This window comes from Bombina bombina, chromosome 10, assembly GCF_027579735.1.
Source record: "Bombina bombina isolate aBomBom1 chromosome 10, aBomBom1.pri, whole genome shotgun sequence".
NCBI lineage: Eukaryota > Metazoa > Chordata > Amphibia > Anura > Bombinatoridae > Bombina > Bombina bombina.
Window position 1 is genome coordinate 42517026 of NC_069508.1, and position 24858 is coordinate 42541883.

Below are 24858 nucleotides of genomic sequence, written 5' to 3' on the forward strand. Positions count from 1 at the left end.
AATGTTTTAATGTATTCTGCCATGGACTTCAATGTAGTGTGCAAACTGTGGGGAAATAAACTAACACTCGCATGCTAACCCAACTCGCGTTTATTCAAGTGTGCTAAACCGGACATGAATTGTGAATATTTCACATTCCAATGTTCTTCACATAGAAGAATATGTTCTGTTTATTCTTAAATATATGTATCTGATGATTTTTTTTTGGTAAAATATATATACTGTATATATATATATATTTCTTCTGTTAAGTGTGATCAGTCCACGGGTCATCATTACTTCTGGGATATTACTCCTCCCCAACAGGAAGTGCAAGAGGATTCACCCAGCAGAGCTGCATATAGCTCCTCCCCTCTACGTCACTCCCAGTCATTCTCTTGCACCCAACGACTAGATAGGATGTGTGAGAGGACTATGGTGATTATACTTAGTTTTATATCTTCAATCAAAAGTTTGTTATTTTAAAATAGCACCGGAGTGTGTTATTATCTCTCTGGCAGAGTTTGAAGAAGAATCTACCAGAGTTTTTGTTATGATTTTAGCCGGAGTAGTTAAGATCATATTGCTGTTTCTCGGCCATCTGAGGAGAGGTAAACTTCAGATCAGGGGACAGCGAGCAGATGAATCTGCATAGAGGTATGTAGCAGTTTTTATTTTCTGACAATGGAATTGATGAGAAAATCCTGCCATACCGATATAATGTCATGTATGTATACTTTACACTTCAGTATTCTGGGGAATGGTACTTCACTAGAATTACACTGTAAGAAATACATAAAGCTGTTTAATAACTAGAGATTATGTTTAACGTTTTTGCTGGAATGTAAAATCGTTTTCATTTACTGAGGTACTGAGTGAATAAATGTTTGGGCACTATTTTTCCACTTGGCAGTTGCTTAATCTGTTTTCTGACAGTTTCTGTTCTCCCTCACTGCTGTGTGTGAGGGGGAGGGGCCGTTTTTTGGCGCTTTTACTACGCATCAAATATTTCAGTCAGCAACTCATTGTATTCCCTGCATGATCCGGTTCATCTCTACAGAGCTCAGGGGTCTTCAAAACTTATTTTGAGGGAGGTAATTTCTCTCAGCAGAGCTGTGAGAATTATAGTTTGACTGAGATAAAAAACGTTTATTCTGTAATTTGTTTCCTGCTTTCAGAATTTGTTATCTTTGCTAATGGGATTAAACCTTTGCTAAAGTTGTGTTATTTACAAGGATTGAGGCTATAACTGTTTCAATTTATTAATTTTCAACTGTCATAGATCTTCTGTGCTTCTTAAAGGCACAGTACGTTTCAATATTATTCTAATTGAATTGTTTTTCCAAGTTACAAGTTTATTTGCTAGTGTGTTAAACATGTCTGATTCAGAGGATGATACCTGTGTCATTTGTTGCAATGCCAAAGTGGAGCCCAATAGAAATTTATGTACTAACTGTATTGATGCTACTTTAAATAAAAGTCAATCTGTACAAATTGAACAAATTTCACCAAACAACGAGGGGAGAGTTATGCCGACTAACTCGCCTCACGTGTCAGTACCTACATCTCCCGCTCAGAGGGAGGTGCGTGATATTGTAGCGCCGAGTACATCTGGGCGGCCATTACAAATCACATTACAGGATATGGCTACTGTTATGACTGAGGTTTTGGCTAAATTACCAGAACTAAGAGGTAAGCGTGATCACTCTGGGGTGAGAACAGAGTGCGCTGATAATATTAGGGCCATGTCAGACACTGCGTCACAGGTGGCAGAACATGAGGACGGAGAACTTCATTCTGTGGGTGACGGTTCTGATCCAAACAGACTGGATTCAGATATTTCAAATTTTAAATTTAAACTGGAAAACCTCCGTGTATTACTAGGGGAGGTGTTAGCGGCTCTGAATGATTGTAACACAGTTGCAATACCAGAGAAGATGTGTAGGTTGGATAAATATTTTGCGGTACCGACGAGTACTGAGGTTTTTCCTATACCTAAGAGACTTACTGAAATTGTTACTAAGGAGTGGGATAGACCCGGTGTGCCGTTCTCACCCCCTCCGATATTTAGAAAAATGTTTCCAATAGACGCCACCACAAGGGACTTATGGCAAACGGTCCCTAAGGTGGAGGGAGCAGTTTCTACCTTAGCTAAGCGTACCACTATCCCGGTGGAGGATAGCTGTGCTTTTTCAGATCCAATGGATAAAAAATTAGAGGGTTACCTTAAGAAAATGTTTGTTCAACAAGGTTTTATATTGCAACCCCTTGCATGCATTGCGCCGATCACGGCTGCAGCGGCATTCTGGATTGAGTCTCTGGAAGAGAACATTGGTTCAGCTACTCTGGACGACATTACGGACAGGCTTAGAGTCCTTAAACTAACTAATTCATTCATTTCGGAGGCCGTAGTACATCTTACTAAACTTACGGCGAAGAATTCAGGATTCGCCATTCAGGCACGCAGGGCGCTGTGGCTAAAATCCTGGTCAGCTGATGTTACTTCTAAGTCTAAATTGCTTAATATACCTTTCAAAGGGCAGACCTTATTCGGGCCCGGGTTGAAAGAGATTATCGCTGACATTACAGGAGGTAAAGGCCATGCCCTGCCTCAGGACAAAGCCAAAGCCAAGACTAGACAGTCTAATTTTCGTTCCTTTCGTAATTTCAAAGCAGGAGCAGCATCAACTTCCTCTGCACCAAAACAGGAAGGAGCTGTTGCTCGCTACAGACAAGGCTGGAAACCTAACCAGTCCTGGAACAAGGGCAAGCAGACTAGGAAACCTGCTGCTGCCCCTAAAACAGCATGAATTGAGGGCCCCCGATCCGGGATCGGATCTAGTGGGGGGCAGACTTTCTCTCTTCGCCCAGGCTTGGGCAAGAGATGTTCAGGATCCCTGGGCGCTAGAGATAATATCTCAGGGATACCTTCTGGACTTCAAATACTCTCCTCCAAGAGAGAGATTTCATCTGTCAAGATTGTCAACAATCCAGACAAAGAAAGAGGCGTTTCTACGCTGCGTACAAGAGCTCTTGTTAATGGGAGTAATCCATCCAGTTCCACGATCGGAACAGGGACAGGGGTTTTACTCAAATCTGTTTGTGGTTCCCAAAAAAGAGGGAACTTTCAGACCAATCCTGGACTTAAAGATCCTAAACAAATTCCTAAGAGTTCCATCGTTCAAGATGGAGACTATTCGGACAATTTTACCTATGATCCAAGAGGGTCAGTACATGACCACTGTAGATTTAAAAGATGCTTACCTTCACATACCGATTCACAAAGATCATTATCGGTACCTAAGGTTTGCCTTCCTAGACAGGCATTACCAGTTTGTGGCTCTTCCATTTGGATTGGCTACAGCTCCAAGAATCTTCACAAAGGTTCTGGGTGCTCTTCTGGCGGTACTAAGACCGCGGGGAATCTCGGTAGCTCCATACCTAGACGACATTCTGATACAAACTTCAAGCTTTCAAACTGCCAAGTCTCATACAGAGTTAGTGCTGGCATTTCTAAGGTCACATGGATGGAAGGTGAACGAAAAGAAAAGTTCACTCGTTCCACTCACAAGAGTTCCCTTCCTGGGGACTCTTATAGATTCTGTAGAAATGAAGATTTACCTGACAGAGGACAGGCTAACAAGACTTCAAAGTGCTTGCCGCACCCTTCATTCCATTCAACACCCGTCAGTGGCTCAATGCATGGAGGTAATCGGCTTAATGGTAGCGGCAATGGACATAGTACCCTTTGCACGCTTACACCTCAGACCACTGCAACTGTGCATGCTAAGTCAGTGGAATGGGGATTACTCAGACTTATCCCCTTCTCTGAATCTGGATCAAGAGACCAGAAATTCTCTTCTATGGTGGCTTTCTCGGCCACATCTGTCCAGGGGGATGCCATTCAGCAGACCAGACTGGACAATTGTAACAACAGACGCCAGCCTTCTAGGTTGGGGTGCCGTCTGGAATTCTCTGAAGGCTCAGGGACAATGGAGTCAGGAGGAGAGTCTCTTGCCAATAAACATTCTGGAATTGAGAGCAGTTCTCAATGCCCTCCTGGCTTGGCCCCAGTTGACAACTCGGGGGTTCATCAGGTTTCAGTCGGACAACATCACGACTGTAGCTTACATCAACCATCAGGGAGGGACAAGAAGCTCCCTAGCTATGATGGAAGTATCAAAGATAATTCGCTGGGCAGAGTCTCACTCTTGCCACCTGTCAGCAATCCACATCCCGGGAGTGGAGAACTGGGAGGCGGATTTCTTAAGTCGTCAGACTTTTCATCCGGGGGAGTGGGAACTTCATCCGGAGGTCTTTGCCCAAATACTTCGACGTTGGGGCAAACCAGAGATAGATCTCATGGCGTCTCGACAGAACGCCAAGCTTCCTCGTTACGGGTCCAGATCCAGGGATCCAGGAGCAGTCCTGATAGATGCTCTGACAGCACCTTGGGACTTCAGGATGGCTTACGTGTTTCCACCCTTCCCGTTGCTTCCTCGATTGATTGCCAGAATCAAACAAGAGAGAGCATCAGTGATTCTAATAGCACCTGCGTGGCCACGCAGGACTTGGTATGCAGACCTGGTGGACATGTCATCCTGTCCACCTTGGTCTCTACCTCTGAAACAGGACCTTCTGATACAGGGTCCCTTCAAACATCAAAATCTAACTTCTCTGAAGCTGACTGCTTGGAAATTGAACGCTTGATTTTATCAAGACGTGGGTTTTCTGAGTCAGTTATTGATACCTTAATACAGGCTAGGAAACCTGTTAGCAGAAAGATTTACCATAAGATATGGCGTAAATACCTATATTGGTGTGAATCCAAAGGTTACTCTTGGAGTAAGGTTAGGATTCCTAGGATATTGTCTTTTCTACAAGAAGGTTTAGAAAAGGGTTTATCTGCTAGTTCATTAAAGGGACAGATCTCAGCTCTGTCCATTCTGTTACACAAACGTCTGTCAGAAGTTCCTGACGTCCAGGCTTTTTGTCAGGCTTTGGCCAGGATTAAGCCTGTGTTTAAAACTGTTGCTCCACCATGGAGTTTAAACCTTGTTCTTAATGTTTTACAGGGCGTTCCGTTTGAACCCCTTCATTCCATTGATATAAAGTTGTTATCTTGGAAAGTTCTATTTTTAATGGCTATTTCCTCGGCTCGAAGAGTCTCTGAATTATCAGCCTTACATTGTGATTCTCCTTATTTGATTTTTCATTCGGATAAGGTAGTCCTGCGTACTAAACCTGGGTTCTTACCTAAGGTAGTTACTAACAGGAATATCAATCAAGAGATTGTTGTTCCTTCTTTATGCCCAAATCCTTCTTCAAAGAAGGAACGTCTTCTGCACAACCTGGATGTAGTCCGTGCTCTAAAATTTTACTTACAGGCAACTAAGGAATTTCGACAAACGTCTTCTCTGTTTGTCATTTACTCTGGGCAGAGGAGAGGTCAAAAAGCTTCCGCTACCTCTCTTTCTTTTTGGCTTCGTAGCATAATTCGTTTAGCTTATGAGACTGCTGGACAGCAGCCTCCTGAAAGAATTACAGCTCATTCTACTAGAGCTGTGGCTTCCACTTGGGCCTTCAAGAATGAGGCCTCTGTTGAACAGATTTGCAAGGCTGCAACTTGGTCTTCGCTTCATACTTTTTCCAAATTTTACAAATTTGACACTTTTGCTTCATCGGAGGCTATTTTTGGGAGAAAGGTTCTTCAGGCAGTGGTTCCTTCTGTATAAAGAGCCTGCCTATCCCTCCCGTCATCCGTGTACTTTTGCTTTGGTATTGGTATCCCAGAAGTAATGATGACCCGTGGACTGATCACACTTAACAGAAGAAAACATAATTTATGCTTACCTGATAAATTCCTTTCTTCTGTAGTGTGATCAGTCCACGGCCCGCCCTGTTTTTAAGGCAGGTAAATATTTTTTAATTTATACTCCAGTCACCACTTCACCCTTGGCTTTTCCTTTCTCGTTGGTCCTTGGTCGAATGACTGGGAGTGACGTAGAGGGGAGGAGCTATATGCAGCTCTGCTGGGTGAATCCTCTTGCACTTCCTGTTGGGGAGGAGTAATATCCCAGAAGTAATGATGACCCGTGGACTGATCACACTACAGAAGAAAGGAATTTATCAGGTAAGCATAAATTATGTTATATATATATATATATATATATATATATATATATATATATATATATATATATATATATATATATATATATATATATATATTTATATATAGGTATATACAAATATATATATATATGTGTGTATATATATATATATATATGTGTGTGTATATATATATAGGGATATCTATTTATAAATAGAACATATTTCTCTAAGTGAAGAACATTGGAATGTGAATTTTTAAAGTAAATACACAGCATAAGACTTTATTAATTAATGTTTGGTTCAGAACCTGGAAAACACTTGTTTAATGGTGGGTGCATTTAGCCACCAATCAGCATTCAAAATCCAGGTTGTGAACCAAAAATGGGCTGTCTTCTAAACTTACATTCTAGATTTTCAAATAAAGATAGCAAGAGAATGAAGACAATTTGATAATAGGAGTAAATTAGAACGTTGCTTAAAATTGCTGCTCTATCTGAGTCATGAAAGAAAAAATTTGAGTTCAGTGTCCCTTTAACAGCTACAGAATAAACAGCTGGATTCCAAAATGCCCAGGCAATCACTGCTATAATTTTATAATGTAATATTGCCGATCTATACCCTATCCTTGTGCACTCCCCATCATGATACCACTATCATATACAACTATTTAACTTTATTTCCAGTTTACAATGTAATGTAAGTTTGTCTATAATATACTGTATAATATATTGTTTCTGATTTTCAGTTGATCTTAAAATTTGTATTAATGGGACATAAAACACATTGTAATGTAAAATGTTTAATTTTGCATAGTAAAACAACTTTGCATTATAAATTATATGGCAAAAAGTATTTGGACACCTATATGACCTTGTTGGACATCGTATTCCAATACCATGGGCATTAATATGGAGTTGCCCCCCCTTGCAGAAATAACAGCTCTTCTGGGAAGGATTTCCACAAGAAATTGTGTCCATTCAGCCAAAATAACATTTGTGAGGTCAGGCACTGACATTGGACGAGAAGGTCTGGCCTACAATTGGCATTCTAATTCATCCCAAAGATGTTCAATGGGATTGAGGTCAGTGCTCTGTAAAGGCCACTCAAGCTCCTCCACACCAAATTTGTCAAATTTTGGGCAAGATTACAAGTGGTGCACTAATGATTATGCTGCACGCGATATGCAATATCGTGCAACTGCATGACTTGATATGTAAAAGTCCATGGTAAAGTGTGTTTTCCAAAAAAGGGGTAGCGCAGCCAACTTCACTTGAGCATTCATTGGATATCGAACACGCTCATATTACAAGTTTAAAGTTATAGTTTGCACTTGAGTGGGAGCCAAAACTGCTCTAGAATATTTAGCATGACTGGAGACTTGAAGTAAACTGTAAGGGTTAAAAAGGTTGCACGCAATGCAATAAACGCTCATATTACAAGTTTAAAGTTATAGTTTGCACTTGAGTGGAAGCCAAAACTGCTGTAGAATATTTAGCATGACTGGAGACTTGAAGTAAACTGTAAGGGTTAAAAAGGTTGCACAAAATGCATTAAAATAAAGTATTATACACACATATATATATAAATAAACTTTTTAATAAAAATATATCATTGAAATATTAATACAAAAAAAATGTTAAAAGGGGATATGGCAAGGTGTTTGACTGGAAAGGGCTCCAATGTATCTATATATATTCTACGGTAGAAATTTCACAAACTGACCTATTTTGCTTTACTTTGTGCATAAATAAAATATTGTTTTTTTTTTTAGGGATTCTGCTCTTATAAAAACTGGAACTTGGACTAAAAAAATTGAAATCAAAAGAGCTATTAAATCAGAAGAACTTAGCATAAATCTGATCAGCTCTGACTATGGTAGGTCTGAAAATAATGTTCATATAAATATGTTTTGAACAATTCTCCTTTGAACACAAATCAAGTTGTGAGTATAGGGGTAGCTATATTTAATTCACATTTAATGCTTAGTTAGCACCATCGTTTTACAGTAATACCTTTTTCTTTCCTAAGACATGGAGAGTCCAAGACGTCATTCCAATTACTAGTGGGATATTCACTCCTGGTCAGCAGGAGGAGGCAAAGAGCACCGCAGCAATGCCGTTAAGTGTCACTTCCTTACACATAACCCCCCGTCATTCTCTTTGCCTCTTTCAATGGAGGAGGTAAAGTGTGGTGTCTGAAGAATGGATTCCTTTTTTGGGTACTTTTCCCTACAAGCAAGGATTTGGGTTTAGCTGTGTCCACATCAATCTTTTGGGTAAGAGTAGTGGTGGCTTTTAAGCAGTTAGAAAGTTGTGAGGTAGTCCTTGCTTGGTTTTCTAACATGTCTGCTGCCCTTGGTATAGAAAGCCAGAGTTAGTTACTCTGTTCTTTCTTTTTCTGCAGGTCTCTGATAGGAGTATGTGTCCTGTCACGCCTTGTGAGTTGTCTTCCTGCCGGACAGCTTGATTTGCAGGTAAGTGCTTTTGTCTTCTAGGTATTGGAGACTTGCACTTGAGAAGATTTTCCTGCAGTAATTATTGGGACATAATTAATCCTTTAGGAATTATTTATTTGGGCAGGGTGCAGGCACTTTATGTATGTGTGGAGACTAAGGGGTTAACCTTCCATGTGGTTATGGGATGTTTTCTCTGAGGCTTTTTATATATAAGTTTCAGTTTATTGGGACTTTTATTTATTCGGAAATATGATTGTTGGGCTCAACTTTGTTGTATCAAGTTTTTACTAGGCATTTGCTGCTAGAAAAGCGCGCTTTTAGTTATTGCTGCTTTTTGGTGTCGTATCGTGTTTTCAATTGATGTACAGCTGCTTGACTAACAATTTGGGAATTGAAGATTAAGGTAGGGCACCTCAGTCTGCCTGAGGTGTAGAGGCACCTTTTTATTTGTTTTGAATATTGCTCTGAGGAGATTAAAGTTTTGTTTCTCTTAAAGTGACTGTGTCATTTTCATATATCAGCAATTCCTTTAACTATTGGGAATTCTTTTACCTATGGACATGGAACAGGAGTATGCTCCTATGGATACATTTTTTTGTGTCTTGAGGCCCAAATTGTGTTACCTCTGCAATTTTGTTCTTCATGTTTAGAGAAGACTTTGAAATGTAAAGATAAACTTTTTGTTTCTGAGCCTAATGTCTCTTAGGATGATGCTGTTCAGGCAATGCTACAGCTTTCTCCTCTAATGTCCCAAGCCTTCACAGCTTCACATACAGTGCCTTGCAGTTCCTCTCAGCCTCCTGGAGGAGTTTGTTTGCCATCAGATTTTGCTGCACATATATCCTCTGCGGTATCAGCGGCTTTATCTGCTTTTCCCATGATGGGGAAACGCAAGAGGAAATCTAAAAAAAATTCAGAGTGTAAGGTGTCTGTCTGATGAGGAGGATACCTCAGTAGCCTCTGAGGGTGAAATCTCAGATTCGGACAGTATAATTCCTTTGTCTGATGCTGAAGAAGTAAACTTCAGATTTAAGCTTGAACAGCTTTGTTTACTATTAAAGGACGTACTGGCTACTTTGGACGACTCCGACTCTCCTGTTGCTGTCAACCGTAATAAATCTAGTAAGCTTAACAAATACTATGATGTTCCTTCCTCTGTGGAAGTGTTTCCTGTTCCAGACTGTGTGACAGAGATTATTACACAGGAAAGGGAGAAGCCAGGGATAACTTTCTCCCCATCTCCCGTCTTGAAAAAGATGTTTCCTGTTGCTGACTCCATTAGAGATTCATGGCGCACGGTGCCTAAGGTAGGAGGAGCTATTTCTACCCTGCCTAAGAGAACTACGATCCCTATTGAGGATAGCTGTTCTTTTAAGGATCCCATAGACAAAAAGCTGGAGGCTTATTTGAAGAAAATGTATGTTTATCAAGGTCTTTAATTGCAACCTGCAGTTTGTATTGCCACAGTAACAAGTGCAATTGATTTTAGAAGAGATTCCATTGGAGGAAATACAAGATAGGATTAAGGCTCTCAAACAAGCCAACTCCTTTATCTCTGATGCTAACATGCAAGTTATTAGACTGGGAGCCAAGATGTCTGGCTTCACCATTCTAGTCCGTAGGGCTCTGTGTGGCTAAAATCTTGGTCAGCTGATGTTACCTCCAAGTCCAAGCTTTTGTTGCTACCTTATAAAGGTAAGACTTTGTTTGGTCCTGGTCTGGCAGAAATAATTTCTGAAATTACTGGTGGAAAGGGATTCTTTCTACCACAAGACAAGAAGAATAGACCTAAAGGACGTCAAAGTAATTTTCATTCAATTCGTAACTTCAAAGGTCCAAAGCCTTACTCTCCCTCCTCTAAGCAGGAGCAGTCCAAGTCTTCTTGGAGACCCAATCAGTCTTGGAACAAGGGGAAGCAATCAAAGAAACCCTCAGCTGAGATTAAGTCAGCATGAAGGATCTGCCCCCGGTCCGGGATCGGATCAGCTGGGGGGCAGACTTTCCCTTTTTTGTCAAGCGGGAATACGAGATATCCCAGATCCTTGGGCTGTGGACATAGTATCTCAGGGTTACAAAATAGATTTCAAATCTCGTCCTCCCAAGGGCAGATTTCTCCTCTCAAGGTTATCTGCGGATCAGGTAAAAAGAGAGGCATTCTTACAGTGTGTGAGAGGGGGGAGGAAAGTAGGTCTTTGGGGGGGGGAAACTACACTACAGAATTTTTTTTTTTGTAAACTGGGTACTGGTAAGACAACTGCCAGTACCCAAAATGGCGGAACAATAAGGTAGAGGGGGGAGGGTTAGAGAGCTGTTTGGGGGGGGATCAAGGAGGTTTGGGGCTAAGGGGGGATTCTACACAGCAGCATATGTAAATATGCTAAAAAAAATTCAAAAGATACCTTTTATTTTAGTACTGGCAGACTTTCTGCCAGTACTTAATAGGGCGGGGACAATTGTGGCTTGGTGGAAGGAAAAGAGCTGTTTAGGAGGAATCAGGGGGTGTTATGTGTCAGATGGGAGGCTGATGTCTGCACTAAAGCTAAAATTAACCCTGCAAGCTCCCTACATGCTCCCTAATTAACCCCATCACTGCTGGGCAAGCATAATACACGTGTGGTGCACAGTGGCATATAGCGGCCTTCTAATTACAAAAAAGCAACGCCAAAGCCATATATGTCTGCTATTTTTTAACAAAGGGGATCCCAGAGAATCATTTACAACCATGTGTGCCATAATTGCACAAGCTGTTTGTAAATAATTTCAGTGAGAAACCTAAAGCTTGTGAAAAAGTGAACGATTTTTTTTTATTTTGGGGGTCAATGTTAGAAAAAGAGGCCCATTTATCAAGCTCCGTATGGAGCTTGTGGGCCTGTGTTTCTGGCGAGTCTTTAGACTCGCCAGAAACAGCAGTAATGAATCAGCGGTCTAAAGACCGCTGCTCCATAACCCTGTACGTCTGCTCTGAGCAGGCGGACAGAGATCGCCGGAATTCAACCCGATCGAGTACGATCGGGTTGATTGACACCCCCCTGCTGGCGGCAGATTGGCCGTGAGTCTGCAGGGGGCGGCATTGCACCAGCAGCTTTTGTGAGCTGCTGGTGCAATGCTGAATACAGAGAGCGTATTGCTCTCTGCATTAAGCGAGGTCTTGCGGACCTGATCCGCATTGTCGGATCAGGTCTGCAAGCCCTTTGATAATTCGGCCTCAAAGTGTGTTTTTTTCCATTTTTTCCTCATATTTTATAATTTTTTATAGTAAATTATAAGATATGATGAAAATAATGGTATCTTTAGAAAGTCCATTTAATGGTGAGAAAAACGGTATATCATATGTGTGGGTACAGTAAATGAGTAAGAGGAAAATTACAGCTAAACACAAACACAGCAGAAATGTAAAAATAGCTTTGGTCCCAGACGGTCAACAAATGGAAAAAGTGCTCTGGTCACGAAGGGGTTAAACCTCAGGCACCTCTACACCTTTGTGTTATCTTCTTTTTCCATTTCCCTTCGGCTGAATGACTGGGGGTTATGGGTAAGAATAGTGACACTTAACGGCTTTGCTGTGGTGCTCTTTGTCTCCTCCTGCTGGCCAGGAGTGACTATCCCACTAGTAATTTGAATGTCGTCATGGACTCTCCATGTCCGGAAAGACATTTTTTTTTTCAGGTAAGCATAAATTTTATTTTTCTGCTCACCAAATGACGCTAGGGTTCAAGGGTAAGCATTCTGAATTTATAAGGAAACCACAGTTGAGGTTGTTTATTTTAACCAGTAGCATCTGCCTTAGATGCATGATGAAAACAGGCTTATTATTCACACTTTAGGCAAATTTATTGTCTGGTATTGCTATTGAAAAAACAAGTGGTATTGCCTTCCCCTCAAAAATGCACTTCTAATACCAATACAAATATTCTCTACATTAAAGTGCTTTCCATGCAAAATTATAAGCTTTTTGTATGGTTCTCACACAAATAGGCAAACTTTTATATGACATTTTCTGTTGGTGTACAATATGCAACCATTTGCATGAATCGTAATCATTCATTATGTGCTGCATTTCTTTTTCGATACAAATAACAATAAATGTATTATTTGACCAGTACTGAGGTATATTATAAAAAAAAATACATGTGCTCATGCAGCAGATCTCTTTTGAATTTTTGGCTGATAGAGGAGGAGTCTGATCAATACAGTACAAATCATGTAGCACTAAACAGTACATTTATGCAATCTTGCACCAGTTTCAAGGCATAGGTAATTATTGGATCTACAAAACTGTACATTTACCAAGATATCAAACAAACATTCACTGCCATGGATACACGATTAATCACATGACAATAAACTTAAACTGTCATTGGCCAGTGCTTTATAGAGTTGTAGCTACCAGTGCAATAAAGTCATTATTATAAACACAGCAAATAGCACATTGATGTATATATAAAGTTATAGAAGAGCTCAACCACAATTGTTCTTTCACCAAGGAAAATTTTCCTGAAGTATATCAGTCTTACCCTACATAAAAAAAAAAGATTGTCCAGCCCCGAAATGCCAGGCAATACTCCTCTGAACGTGAAATATGTCTACTCAAGATGATAATTTCGGCCTTCTGTGGGCCTCGTTAATGAGATACAGCCATGTTTCTCTGGGCACATTGGGCAGGGAGTCCATGTCTGTCTTTCCCATCACCCTTAGGGAGACATTCCCCAGGGTCAAAATACAAATTTATAAAGAGAAGCAGGAACAAACAATGGCTCAGTAGATTCTGCCTTATTCTCCTCATTCTCTCAAGTACATTTGGGATAAAAGTTTTGGATTGAGCGGTTTATCCCGTTACCGAGACAGCATAGTTAGAGGAGCTCACACAGGCAAGCATTTACCAGAGCTAGCAGGGGGGTTGTTTGCGAGGTATGCCGTATAGCCGTTCAGCTGTAGCCTGTCACAAACACATCTATCACCTGACACACCAGCATGGAAGACTCCACTTACCTTGACCGTTACATGGAGGATCTGGTTTTTCTAGCATCCACAGCCAAATCAGCAGGACTCTTTCAGCAAGTACATTTGGTGGATTTTGCTTTGCCTACATTGCTGGGACATTACCAGGAATTGTTGTACCCATATGACCACCGTGGATATACAGTGGTATAAGTATTTTCAACTGTCACATATGGGATGATTACTCTTCCGTTGTTTTATTAGGATATATGAAGATATGTGTTTAACTTTTTATTTTATGTTGATCCTTGGCACATGTACTAATATCTGTTTGCAGTTTCTTTATCAGTGTAGGTGGCTGCATTTATTTGTAGCCGTTATTTTTGCATTACAGCAATTTAAAATTTTAGAGGCAAGATTTCTAATTATAAGTACTATTCTCTTTTTTTTTTATTTATCATATTTCTAAATTTACTTAAGCAGCGGTCATTACTAGACTTTTTGCCCTAATTAACATGTGTGCCCTATTTTCTGAGTTTTATTTACTACAGTTTGGCTAAAAGTGGCTGCTCTCAGAACACACCATCAAAGAACACGCTAATTAGCCATTCTTCGTTCCTGTTTGAATGCTTCACTTTCCTTTTATAGGCACATTAACGTACCTCTGGATGTCCATGGAGACTTAATTAAAGTTTATTTTTGTAATGTGAAAGAATACTAGACTTTTCAATCTAATAATATAACTGTATTCATTTTACATTCTTCTTATAGTGGGCCTGGACATTCAACAGAAATTCTGTGTTTTTTATCTGGGACCTAAAATGTTCAGTTCAGACATGGTCGATCAAGGGAAAGCAGAAGATACCCTTTTGAAGGGCAAATATGATTCAGGAAAAATTATACATAATGCTGGTAAGTGATTATTTTTGTTTTAATATTTCTAATGCATTATTGTATTTTATTTATTAAGATGGTGAGTATCTAAGTATCTACAAGATCATCACATGTGGGATTACACTCAAGTTCACTAGGAGGAGACAAGAATACCGCTACTACAGCTTTAATCTCCCCCAATCTTCCAGTAAATTTGTGCCTCCAAAATGGAGTAAGGTGAATTCTGAAGCTCTAATCGATAAATTGTTGATAGGGGTTCTCTGACCAATCTGAGACCCAATTTGCCCCTTACAGGGCCTACAAGGCTAGAAGGGAAGACAGGAGTTTCAACTAGGCAGTGAGAATCTTCACCCAGTATGGAGATGTCACAGGCCTCCCAGATAAAATGCTGATTTATCTGCCAATCCCCTGGTCTACAGTGTGCTGCTCCTTTTAAGATCCTTGACACTGTGCTTGCACTGTCTCTAATGGGCCTTTCTACTAATAGCCGTCAATTGCAGCTGAGGTAAGCACAATAGATGAAGGTGATGACAAGTAGGTACATTACACCTTCACAACCCACTGCATATTAGCATGAATATGTACACATAATTCACTAAGCCTGGACACACACACACCAAACAACTTCTAGAGCAGTTTTTCAATGTTCTTTAAAAAGGAACCCACTGTTCCCAACCTGACCTAAATCTGAAGTGTTTGACACATAAAATGGTCTTTATTGCTAACTAGTAGTGCTGGTGTGCTAAGAGTTAGCTTTTTGGCACATTTTATTGCGCCTTCCTTCTTCTTCTCCTCTTGCTTCTGAGGTGTGGTAACCATCTTAGACGTGTTGAGAGAAGCTCTTTAGTGCTGGTGGAGGTGGTGAAACATTCTGAACATAACAGAGCTTTACAAAAAGTTTCTGTATTTTATTGCGCATTTCTACTTCTTCTCCTCTTGCTTCTGAGGTGCGGTAGTCATTTTAGACGTGTTGAGAGAAGCTCTTCAGTGCAGGTGGAGGTAGTGAGACATTCTGAACATATCAGAGCTTATCAAAATGTATTGCTCATTTAATCCTTTATCTTTTGTGGTTAACTGTGTGTTTGCCAGTATTGTTAATGACAGTTTGCTATAAGGAGCACTTATTCCTCAGCAACAGTGTTACTGTTTACCATAATGGTTACTCACTGTGCCATTAATTTCAAAAGTCTTTTGCTCATCAGTGACATACCTAAGGAGCAACACTTCTAAAAACCCTGCAAAGTAATATGGTACATTTGACCCGAAGATTCCTCCTCTGAGAATGGATTCACAGAAACTCAAGACCCCTCCCCAAGTGGTGGAGGATGTGTCATTTTTGTGCACTATTATGGGAGGTATTAAGTGCTGGGGTGGATGACATCCCCATTCTGGACAAGCAACCTATTAAAAAGATAGATACATTCTTTAACCCCGTAATGACCACAGCACTTTTCCATTTTCTGTCCATTTGGGACCAAGGCTATTTTTACATTTTTGCAGTGTTTGTGTTTAGCTGTAATTTTCCTCTTACTCATTTACTGTACCCACACATATTATATACCATTTTTCTTGCCATTAAATGGACTTTCTAAAGATACCATTATTTTCATCATATCTTATAATTTACTCTCAAAAAATATATAAAATATGAGGAAAAAATGGAAAAACACACACTTTTTCTAAATTTGACCCCCCAAAATCTGTTATACATCTACAACCACCAAAAAACACTCATGCTAAATAGTTTCTAAATTTTGTCCTGAGTTTAGAAATACCCCATGTTTACATGTTCTTTGCTTTTTTTGCAAGTTATAGGGCAATAAATACAAGTAGTACTTTGGTATTTCCAAACCACTTTTTTTCAAAATTAGCGATAGTTACATTGGAACACTGATATCTGTCAGGAATCTCTGAATATCCCTTGACATGTATATATTTTTTTTTTAGAGGACATCCCAAAGTATTGATCTAGGCCCATTTTGGTATATTTCATGCCACCTTTTCACCGCGAAATGCAATATAAAAAAAAGTTCACTTTTTTACAATTTTTTTCACAAACTTTAGGTTTCTCACTGAAATTATTTACAAACAACTTGTGTATTATGGCACAAATGGTTTTAAATGCTTCTCTGGGATCCCCTTTGTTCAGAAATAGCAGACATATATGACTTTGGCGTTGCTTTATAGTAATTAGTAGGCCGCTAAATGCCACTGTGCACCACACGTGTATTATGCCCAGCAGTGAAGGGGTTAATTAAAGAGCATGTAGGGAGCTTCTAGGGTTAATTTTAGCTTTAGTGTAGTAGACAACCCCAGGTATTGATCTAGGCCCATTTTGGTATATTTCATGCCACCATTTAACCGCCAAATGCGATCAAATTAAAAAAAAAGTAAAATTTTTCACAATTTTAGGTTTCTCACTGAAATTATTTACAAACAGCTTGTGCAATTATGGCACAAATGGTTGTAAATGTTTCTCTGGGATCCCCTTTGTTCAGAAATAGCAGACATATATGGCTTTGGCGTTGCTTTTTGGTAATTAGAAGGCCGCTAAATCCAGCTGCGCATCACACGTGTATTATGGCTAGCAGTCAAGGGGTTAATTAGGTAGCTTGTAGGGAGCTTGCAGGGTTAATTTTAGCTTTAGTCTAGAGATCAGTCTCCCATCTGACACATCAGACCCCCTGATCCATCCCAAACAGCTCTCTTCCCTCCCCCACTCCACAAATGTCCCCGCCATCTTAAGTATTGGCAGAGAGTCTGCCAGTACTAAAATAAAAGGTAGCTTTTTTTAAGCATATTTACATATGCTGCTGTGAAGGATCCCCCCCAAACAGCTCTCTTACCCTCCCCCTCTACCTTATTGGGAGCCATCTTGGGTACTGGGATACTGTTTTAAGGGTAAACATAGGCCCTTATGATGTTTTCGTTCCTTGCGGCAGTCTAAATAAGAAAAAGCTTCCTCTACTCAAAGATCAGTTTCTTCAAAAACGTATTGGAAACCCAGCTCTTCCTGGTCTAAAGCCAAGCAGACCAAGACGTCCACTTCTGCCTTCAAATACGCAAGAAGGTGTTGCTCCCATTAACAACAAGTGTCTGGTAGTAGGAAGCCAAGCTTGGTAGAAGTCTATTTAAGATCCTTGGGTGTTGGAAATAATTTCTCAGGGGTATCAAATAAGCTTTCGATCAAACCTTTCTTGAGATCCCAAAGTTTTCCTGGATTATGTGTCAGATTTTGAAACAATGGGAGTAATTACTCTAGTTCCAGCCACAGAATTGATCCATGGAATCTATTTCAATCTCAAATTGCTGAAAAGTTCTGTATGGAGACAATTCCCACTATTCTTCCTTTAGGGAAGGATGGTCATTTTTTTTCTACCATTGACTTAAAAGATGCTTATTTGCATAATTCTATCCACAAATATCACGTTAAGTTTCTAAAATTTGCATTCCTAAGAAGAGATTACCAGTTTGTGTCTTTCTTTTGGTGTGGCCACAGTGTGAACTCAGAAAATCTCTGTAACTCCCAACCTAGATTATATTTTGGTGCAGTTGTCATCTCCACAGCTTTACAGCTGGTTGTGACTTACACACAAGCTGTTCTTCAACTGCTTTGCAGTAATGGTTGGAAAATCAACTTGCCAATAAGCTCGATAACACCTCAAACTCATGTGTCCTTCCTAAGACCGATCATTGACAATGTTTCAACAGTGGAATGGAGACTAAAAGAGCCTATCTCAGAAGATATTATTAGATCACAGAACAAGACAAGTCTATTACATGGTGACAGACTCACCAATCTCTTATCTTGGAGTCTCTTTTCTTTGGCCAGATGAGATGGTGATAACCACAGATGCTTACCTTAAGGAAGTCTTGGAGAGCACTGGGAGTGTGGTCTCCTCGGGAGGTTACCAATAAACATACTGGTTTTCCATGCAAACTTCAGGGCTCTTCAGATTTGGCCCAACATCAGGAAGGTACCTTTGATAAGATACTATTCGGAATATGTGACAGCAGTGGCTTAAGTAAATCACCAGGAGGGAGCTTGCATGTTCCCCAGTGATGAAGGAAGTGTCCTGCATAATCAGAGGGGTGGAATGGCACCATTGCATGATTTCATCCATTCACATCCCTAGAGTGAACAATTGGGAAGCTGTAACATACCTGTACCTTTAAATCCTAAATACCTTCCATTCTCCTCCCTCCCTTTAAATTCCCACTTCCTGCTTATCCAAATTGCTTGATTATTGAGTATACTTTGCGCCTAGTATTGCTCCCTAACATACAGCCAGATTACGAGTTTTGCGTTATGGCTGGCTCGCTAATAACTTGCACGTTATTTTCACCGCTTACCTTTCATAGTGCTGCTATTACAGGTTTGCAAAAAACGGCTTGTGCGGGTAATATGGTTGCGTTTAGCTCCATACCCCACCAAATACAAGCAGTGTTTTTACGTGCTTGTGCACGATTTCCCCATAGACATCAATGGGGAGAGCCGGCTAAAAAAAAGCCTAACACCTGCAATCGCGGAGCGTAAAGCTACGTAACGCAGCCCCATTGATGTCTATGGGGAAAGACATGTATGTTTAAAGCTAACACCCTAACATAAACCCAGAGTCTAAACACCCCTAATCTGCTGCCCCTGACATCGCCGACACCTACATTACACTTATTGAACCCTAATCTGCTGCCCCAATGTCGCCGCCACCTACATACACTTATTAACCCCTAATCTGCTGCCCCCGACATCGCCGACACCTACATTACACTTATTAACCCCTAATCTGCTGCCACTATACTAAATGTATTAACCCCTAAACCTCTGGCCTCCCACATCACTAACACTAAATAAATATATTAACCCCTAACATAACCCTAATACCCCCTAACTTTAATATAATTAAAATAATTCTAAATAAAACTTACTATTAATAACTAAATAATTCCTATTTAAAACTAAATACTTACCTGTAAAATAAACCCTAAGATAGCTACAATATAACTAATAGTTACATTTTTTTTTTCACAGCTAAGTTTGTATTTATTTTAACTAGATAGACTAGTTAGTAAATAGTTATTAACTATTTACTAGCTACCTAGTTAAAATAAATACAAATTTACCTGTAAAATAAAACCTAACCTGCCTTACACTAAAACCTAACATTACAATAAAATTAAATAAATTAAATTAACAAAATACATTTATCTAAATTACAAAAAAAATAAACACTAAATTACACAAAATAAAAAAAGAAATTATCAAAAATAAAAACGAATTACTCCTAATCTAATAGCCCTATCAAAATAAAAAAGCCCCCCCAAAATAAAAAAAAACCCTATCCTACACTAAAGTGCCAATGGCCCTTAAAAGGGCCTTTTGCGGGGCATTGCCCCAAAGAAATCAGCTATTTTACCTGTAAAAAAAATATACTTCTTGTCTACCTAGTTAAAATAAATACAAACTTACCTGTGAAATAAAACCTAAGATAGCTACAATATAACTATTAGTTATATTGTAGCTAGCTTAGGTTTTATTTTACCAGTAAGTATGTATTTAGTTTTAAATAGGTATTATTTAGTTATTAATAGTAAGTTTTATTTATAATTATTTTAATTACGTATATTAAAGTTAGGGGGTGTTAGGATTTTCGGTGCAGGATGCCAATGCCCAATCAGGTTTATCACAAAATGTTAGTACCCAGTCTAATGATGTTACACAACAGGATTTAAACAGTATTGATGAAAGTGTATTTGGGCTGGATACAATGGTGAATCAACCCTTTGATTTTGTAGACAGTATTGTGTTAGAGGGTCTTAGAAATATGGAGGAAGAATATGGTCCTGAGGACAGTGATATCCCCATTCCAGTAAAACATTCCTCTAACTTTTATCCTGTTCAGTTCAGAGGTCCTGCTTTGAATCTCTATCAGAAAAGAATAGAAAGGGAGATACTAGCTCTAGAGGATACTGTGAAACAAAAAAAGATAACAGAATCTAATTTGACTAAAAAGGAAAAGTTGGCCTTAGCATCACTTGAGAACAATACCAATCTTGTTATCCGTAACTCGGATAAAGGGGGGAACGTAGTGGTTCTTAACAAGAAAGACTACGTCCAAGAAAGCAATAGGCAACTTAATGATCCTTCAACTTATAGGAAGATGGATTCCAATCCTATGCATCTATTTAAGGCCAAATTAATTAGAATGCTTGAAAAGACTGTCACTATTGGACTCCTCACCAGGGAGCAGTTGGAATTTTTGATTCCTGAGAATCCACGGATTCCGATTTTTCATTATCTACCTAAAACACATAAAAGTTTGACCCAACCCCCGAGACGACCAATTATCTCGGGGATTGGGTCATTGTTTGAACCCACCTCAGAGTGGATGGATTCAATTTTACAGCCCCTGGTGAGGAGTCTCAAGAGTTATTTGAGAGATTCCACACACCTCCTGCAATTATTAAAAAACCTTATATGGAAGAAGGAGTATAAATGGATTGTGGTGGACGCCACTGCATTATACTCCAGTATACCACATCATATGGGTATACAGGCCATAAGGTATTTTTTTGACAGACATACCAGGTTTTCTGATGAGACTAAATTAGTGTTATGTGAAATCATTGAGTTTCTTTTGAAGCATATTTTTTTTATGTTTGATAAGGAATTCCACATACAGGTTTGCGGAACTGCTATGGGGGCGAAATTTGCCCCCTCATTCGCAAACCTGTATGTGGGATGGTGGGAGGATCTATATCTGTATACTGAGAATAATCCCTTTAAAGAACATATTGTTTTTTATATGCGTTTCATAGACGATTTGATTTTCATAGTCAGGGAACCTTTTGAATACAATGATTTTCTTACATATCTAGGTCAAAATGAATTTAATCTAAAGTTTGTAGGGGATATGCATGAAACTGTAGTTGATTTATTGGACCTTACCCTGAAAGGGGATGTTGAGACTGGCGAAGTGATCAGTGATACTTTTCGTAAGTTGACAGCAGGGAATACCATTTTACATGCTAGGTCATGTCACCCACCACATTTGGTACAATCTATTCCCAGGGATCAACTTATGAGACTGCGCAGAAATACCAATTTGGACAGTCTGTTTGAAGTACAGGCCAAGGCCCTTATTGAACGTCTTAAATTAAGGAGGTATGATGAAAACTTCTTAAACCAAGTTTATACAGAGGTCAGACATAAATCTCAGCAAGAATTAATTAGAGGAACTAAAAAACAAAATACAATAAAACAGGACACTGTAGTGTTTTCCACTGAATATTCAAAGCAATTTAATCAAAATTGTTCCATTCTAAGGAGAAATCTTCATTTGCTTGAGAATGATGATGTCTTAAGACCACTCATTGGCTCATGTAAATTTGTGCCAAGGAGGGCACCGACACTTTCATCTAGATTGTCCCCAAGTCTAATTAGCTCCAATCACTCAGATAGGAGTGGTTGGATTAGAAGGAAAGGAACCTACAAATGTGGCCACGGTTCTTGTATAACTTGTGGCTTTGTACATGTAGGTAATGGCTTTAGGAGTAGCCAGACTGGGGAAGAGTTCAAGCATAAATTCTATGCCAATTGTAGAACTACATTTGTAGTTTATCTCCTTGAATGTAAATTCTGTAATTTGCAGTATACAGGTCAGACGAGCAGAGAGTTGAGGTCCAGAGTTAGGGAACACGTTAGGGACACTAAGGAATATTTAAAAGAGTCAGCGATAGCCAGGCATTTTAATTTAATACATATGACTAATGTCTTTGATATGAAGGTCCAGGTAATAGATCGCATCATGTTTCCACCTAGGGGAGGTGATAGAAATAGATTACTATTAAAACAAGAATTATATTGGATATATAAATTGAGAACTATCACTCCCCTAGGCTTAAACCGTGAATGGGACATGAGTTATTTTGTGGAATAGTTTAATTTATTTAAACATAATTTATTTGGTTTGGCCTTCTTTTTGCAGTATATGTCCATTATCCTGTTAGCTTATTTGTGCAATTTGTAGTATTCTTATCTGTGTTTTGATTGCATAATTTTAGATGCATAGTTTCATTTGCATATAGTTTTATACTGATATGTATAATTATTATTCAACAGAGTTGATATGCATTTTTTCAGTACAATGCTATGTTATTATGCATTTGAAATAATATCGTATAAATGCTATTGACTATTTAGATAAATCTATTGGTTTAATATTTAGCATTTAGATGATATAATTTATTGCTCCACATTTAGGAAAATTTACATTTACATTTGATTAACACTATAACCCTTTGTGGGGTATCATTGTGATTGTTTTGATGTGTATTTTTTGATTGATTTTTTGTGCTTTGTTCCATCTTTGCAAAATGTTCATAGAGTTTGCAGTAAGGTAAATTCAGAATTTATTTTAACATTTGTATTGTTGTATTTTAATTGTCTTCAGGTGTGCTGTGCCTTTAAATAGGCTATGCACACTGAACAAACTCACCCTATGATTAAGTGCTCAATGGAGCACGAAACTAGTCAGGGAGTTTGTGTGCCCTGTACTGTCCATTTTTAAATGTCCTAATAAAAGTTTAATTTTTTAAACAATTTTTTGGATAGCCCTGATCTTTTCTCCTTACTAGTGCAGCTGCTACTCTTCTTACTTAGGTGTTAGGATTAGGGTTAGGTTTAGGGGTTAATAGGTTTATTATAGCGGCGGAGTGGGGGGACGGCAGATTAGGGGTTAATTATATTTAAATAGTGTTTTTGATGCGGGAGGGCGGCGGTTTAGGTGTTAATAATTTTATTATAGTTGCGACAATGTCGGGGAGCGGAGGAATAGGGGTTAATACATTTTTTAAGTGGCAGCGATGTCCGGAGTGGCAGATTAGGGGTCAATAATTTTATTTTAGTGTTTATGATGCGGGAGGGCCTCGGTTTAGGGGTTAATAGGTAGTTTATGGGTGTTAGTGTACTTTTTAAAACTTTAGTTATGAGTTTTATGTTACAGCTTTGTAACTAAACTATAACTATAAAAATGCAGATTATTGAAAATATGTTGATCAGATTAGTGATGGTTATATTGGCGTACTGTAAGCTCTTTCTCACCACTGATCTGACAACCAGATGGAATCAGCATCTGGCGATATTGCACCAATCGGATCATTGTATAAGTAAACGCCCCTATGTACAGTGATCTCACTCAATGGGTAGTTCAAAGATGTTCGTAAAACAGATGACATGGTTTGCCCATGAAAATGGTGTTTGAGCTAATACAAATTGATATAAACTTCAATCCTATTGGCTGATCCAATCAACCAATAGGATTAAGCTTGCATTCTATTGGCTGATTGCATCAGCCAATAGGATTTTTTCAACCTTAATTCCAATTTGCTGATAGAATTCTATCAGCCAATCGGAATCTAAGGGACGCCATCTTGGATGATGTCATTTAAAGGAACCTTCATTCAGCAAGAAGACGTCGGAAGAAGAGGATGCTCCGCGCCGGATGTCTTGAAGATTGAGCTGCTCCGCGTCGGAAGGATGAAGATAGAATATGCCGTCTGGGTGAAGACTTCTGCCCGTCTGCAGGACCACTTCTGCCTGTTTTTAAGGTTAGGGCTTTGGGCCGCAGTAGAGCTAAATGCCCTTTTAAGGGCAATGCCCATCCAAATGCCCTTTTCAGGGCAATGGGGAGCTTAGGTTTTTTTAGTTAGGGTTTTATTTGGAGGTTGGTTGTGTGGGTGGTGGGTTTTACTGTTGGGGGGGTTGTTTGTATTTTTTTTACAGGTAAAAGAGCTGATTTCTTTGGGGCAATGTCCCGCAAAAGGCCCTTTTAAGGGCTATTGGTAGTTTAGGCAAGGTTTTTTTTTATTTTGGGTGGGCTTTTTTTATTTTGATAGGGCTATTAGATTAGTTGTAATTAGTTTAAAGATCTTGTAATTTGGTTTTTATTTTCCTAAAATTGTGTGTGTGTTTTTTTTGTAATTTAGCTAATTTAATTTAATTTAGTTAATTGTATTTAATTTAAGGAATTTATTTAATTGTAGGGTTAGGTTAGGTGTTAGTGTAACTTAGGTTAGGTTTTATTTTACAGATCAATTTGTATTTATTTTAGCTAGGTAGTTAGTAAATAGTTAATAACTATTTAGTAACTATTCTACCTAGTTAAAATAAATACAAACTTGCCTGTAAAATAAAAATAAAACCTAAGCTAGCTACAATGTAACTATTAGTTAAATTGTAGCTAGGTTAGGGTTTATTTTACATTTAAGTATTTAGTTTTAAATAGGAATTATTTAGTTATTAATAGTAATTTTTATTTATATTTATTTTAATTATATTTAAGTTAGGGGTTGTTAGGGTTAGGGTTAGACTTAGATTTAGGGGTTAATAAATTTAATATAGTGGAGGCGACATTCAGGCCGGCAGATTAGGGGTTAATAAATGTAGGTAGGTGGCGGCGATGTTAGGGGCGGCAGATTAG

General features: G+C 38.9%; 2 protein-coding genes across 2 annotated transcripts in view; both read left to right on the forward strand.

Annotated features, from left to right (window-relative positions):
- HFM1 (helicase for meiosis 1) overlaps positions 1-22057 on the forward strand; it is a 189623-nt gene extending 167566 nt beyond the window's left edge. Inside the window, exons 24-29 of the mRNA XM_053693124.1 lie at positions 7865-7968; positions 14258-14398; positions 14457-14596; positions 20014-20926; positions 21197-21542; positions 22030-22057. Coding sequence (XP_053549099.1) covers positions 7865-7968; positions 14258-14398; positions 14457-14596; positions 20014-20926; positions 21197-21542; positions 22030-22057 — 1672 coding nt within the window. The remainder of the gene's footprint in view (positions 1-7864; positions 7969-14257; positions 14399-14456; positions 14597-20013; positions 20927-21196; positions 21543-22029) is intronic.
- Positions 22058-22140: 83 nt separating this feature from the next.
- LOC128640698 (probable ATP-dependent DNA helicase HFM1) overlaps positions 22141-24858 on the forward strand; it is a 54404-nt gene continuing 51686 nt past the window's right edge. The window contains exon 1 of the mRNA XM_053693126.1: positions 22141-22170. Coding sequence (XP_053549101.1) covers positions 22141-22170 — 30 coding nt within the window. The remainder of the gene's footprint in view (positions 22171-24858) is intronic.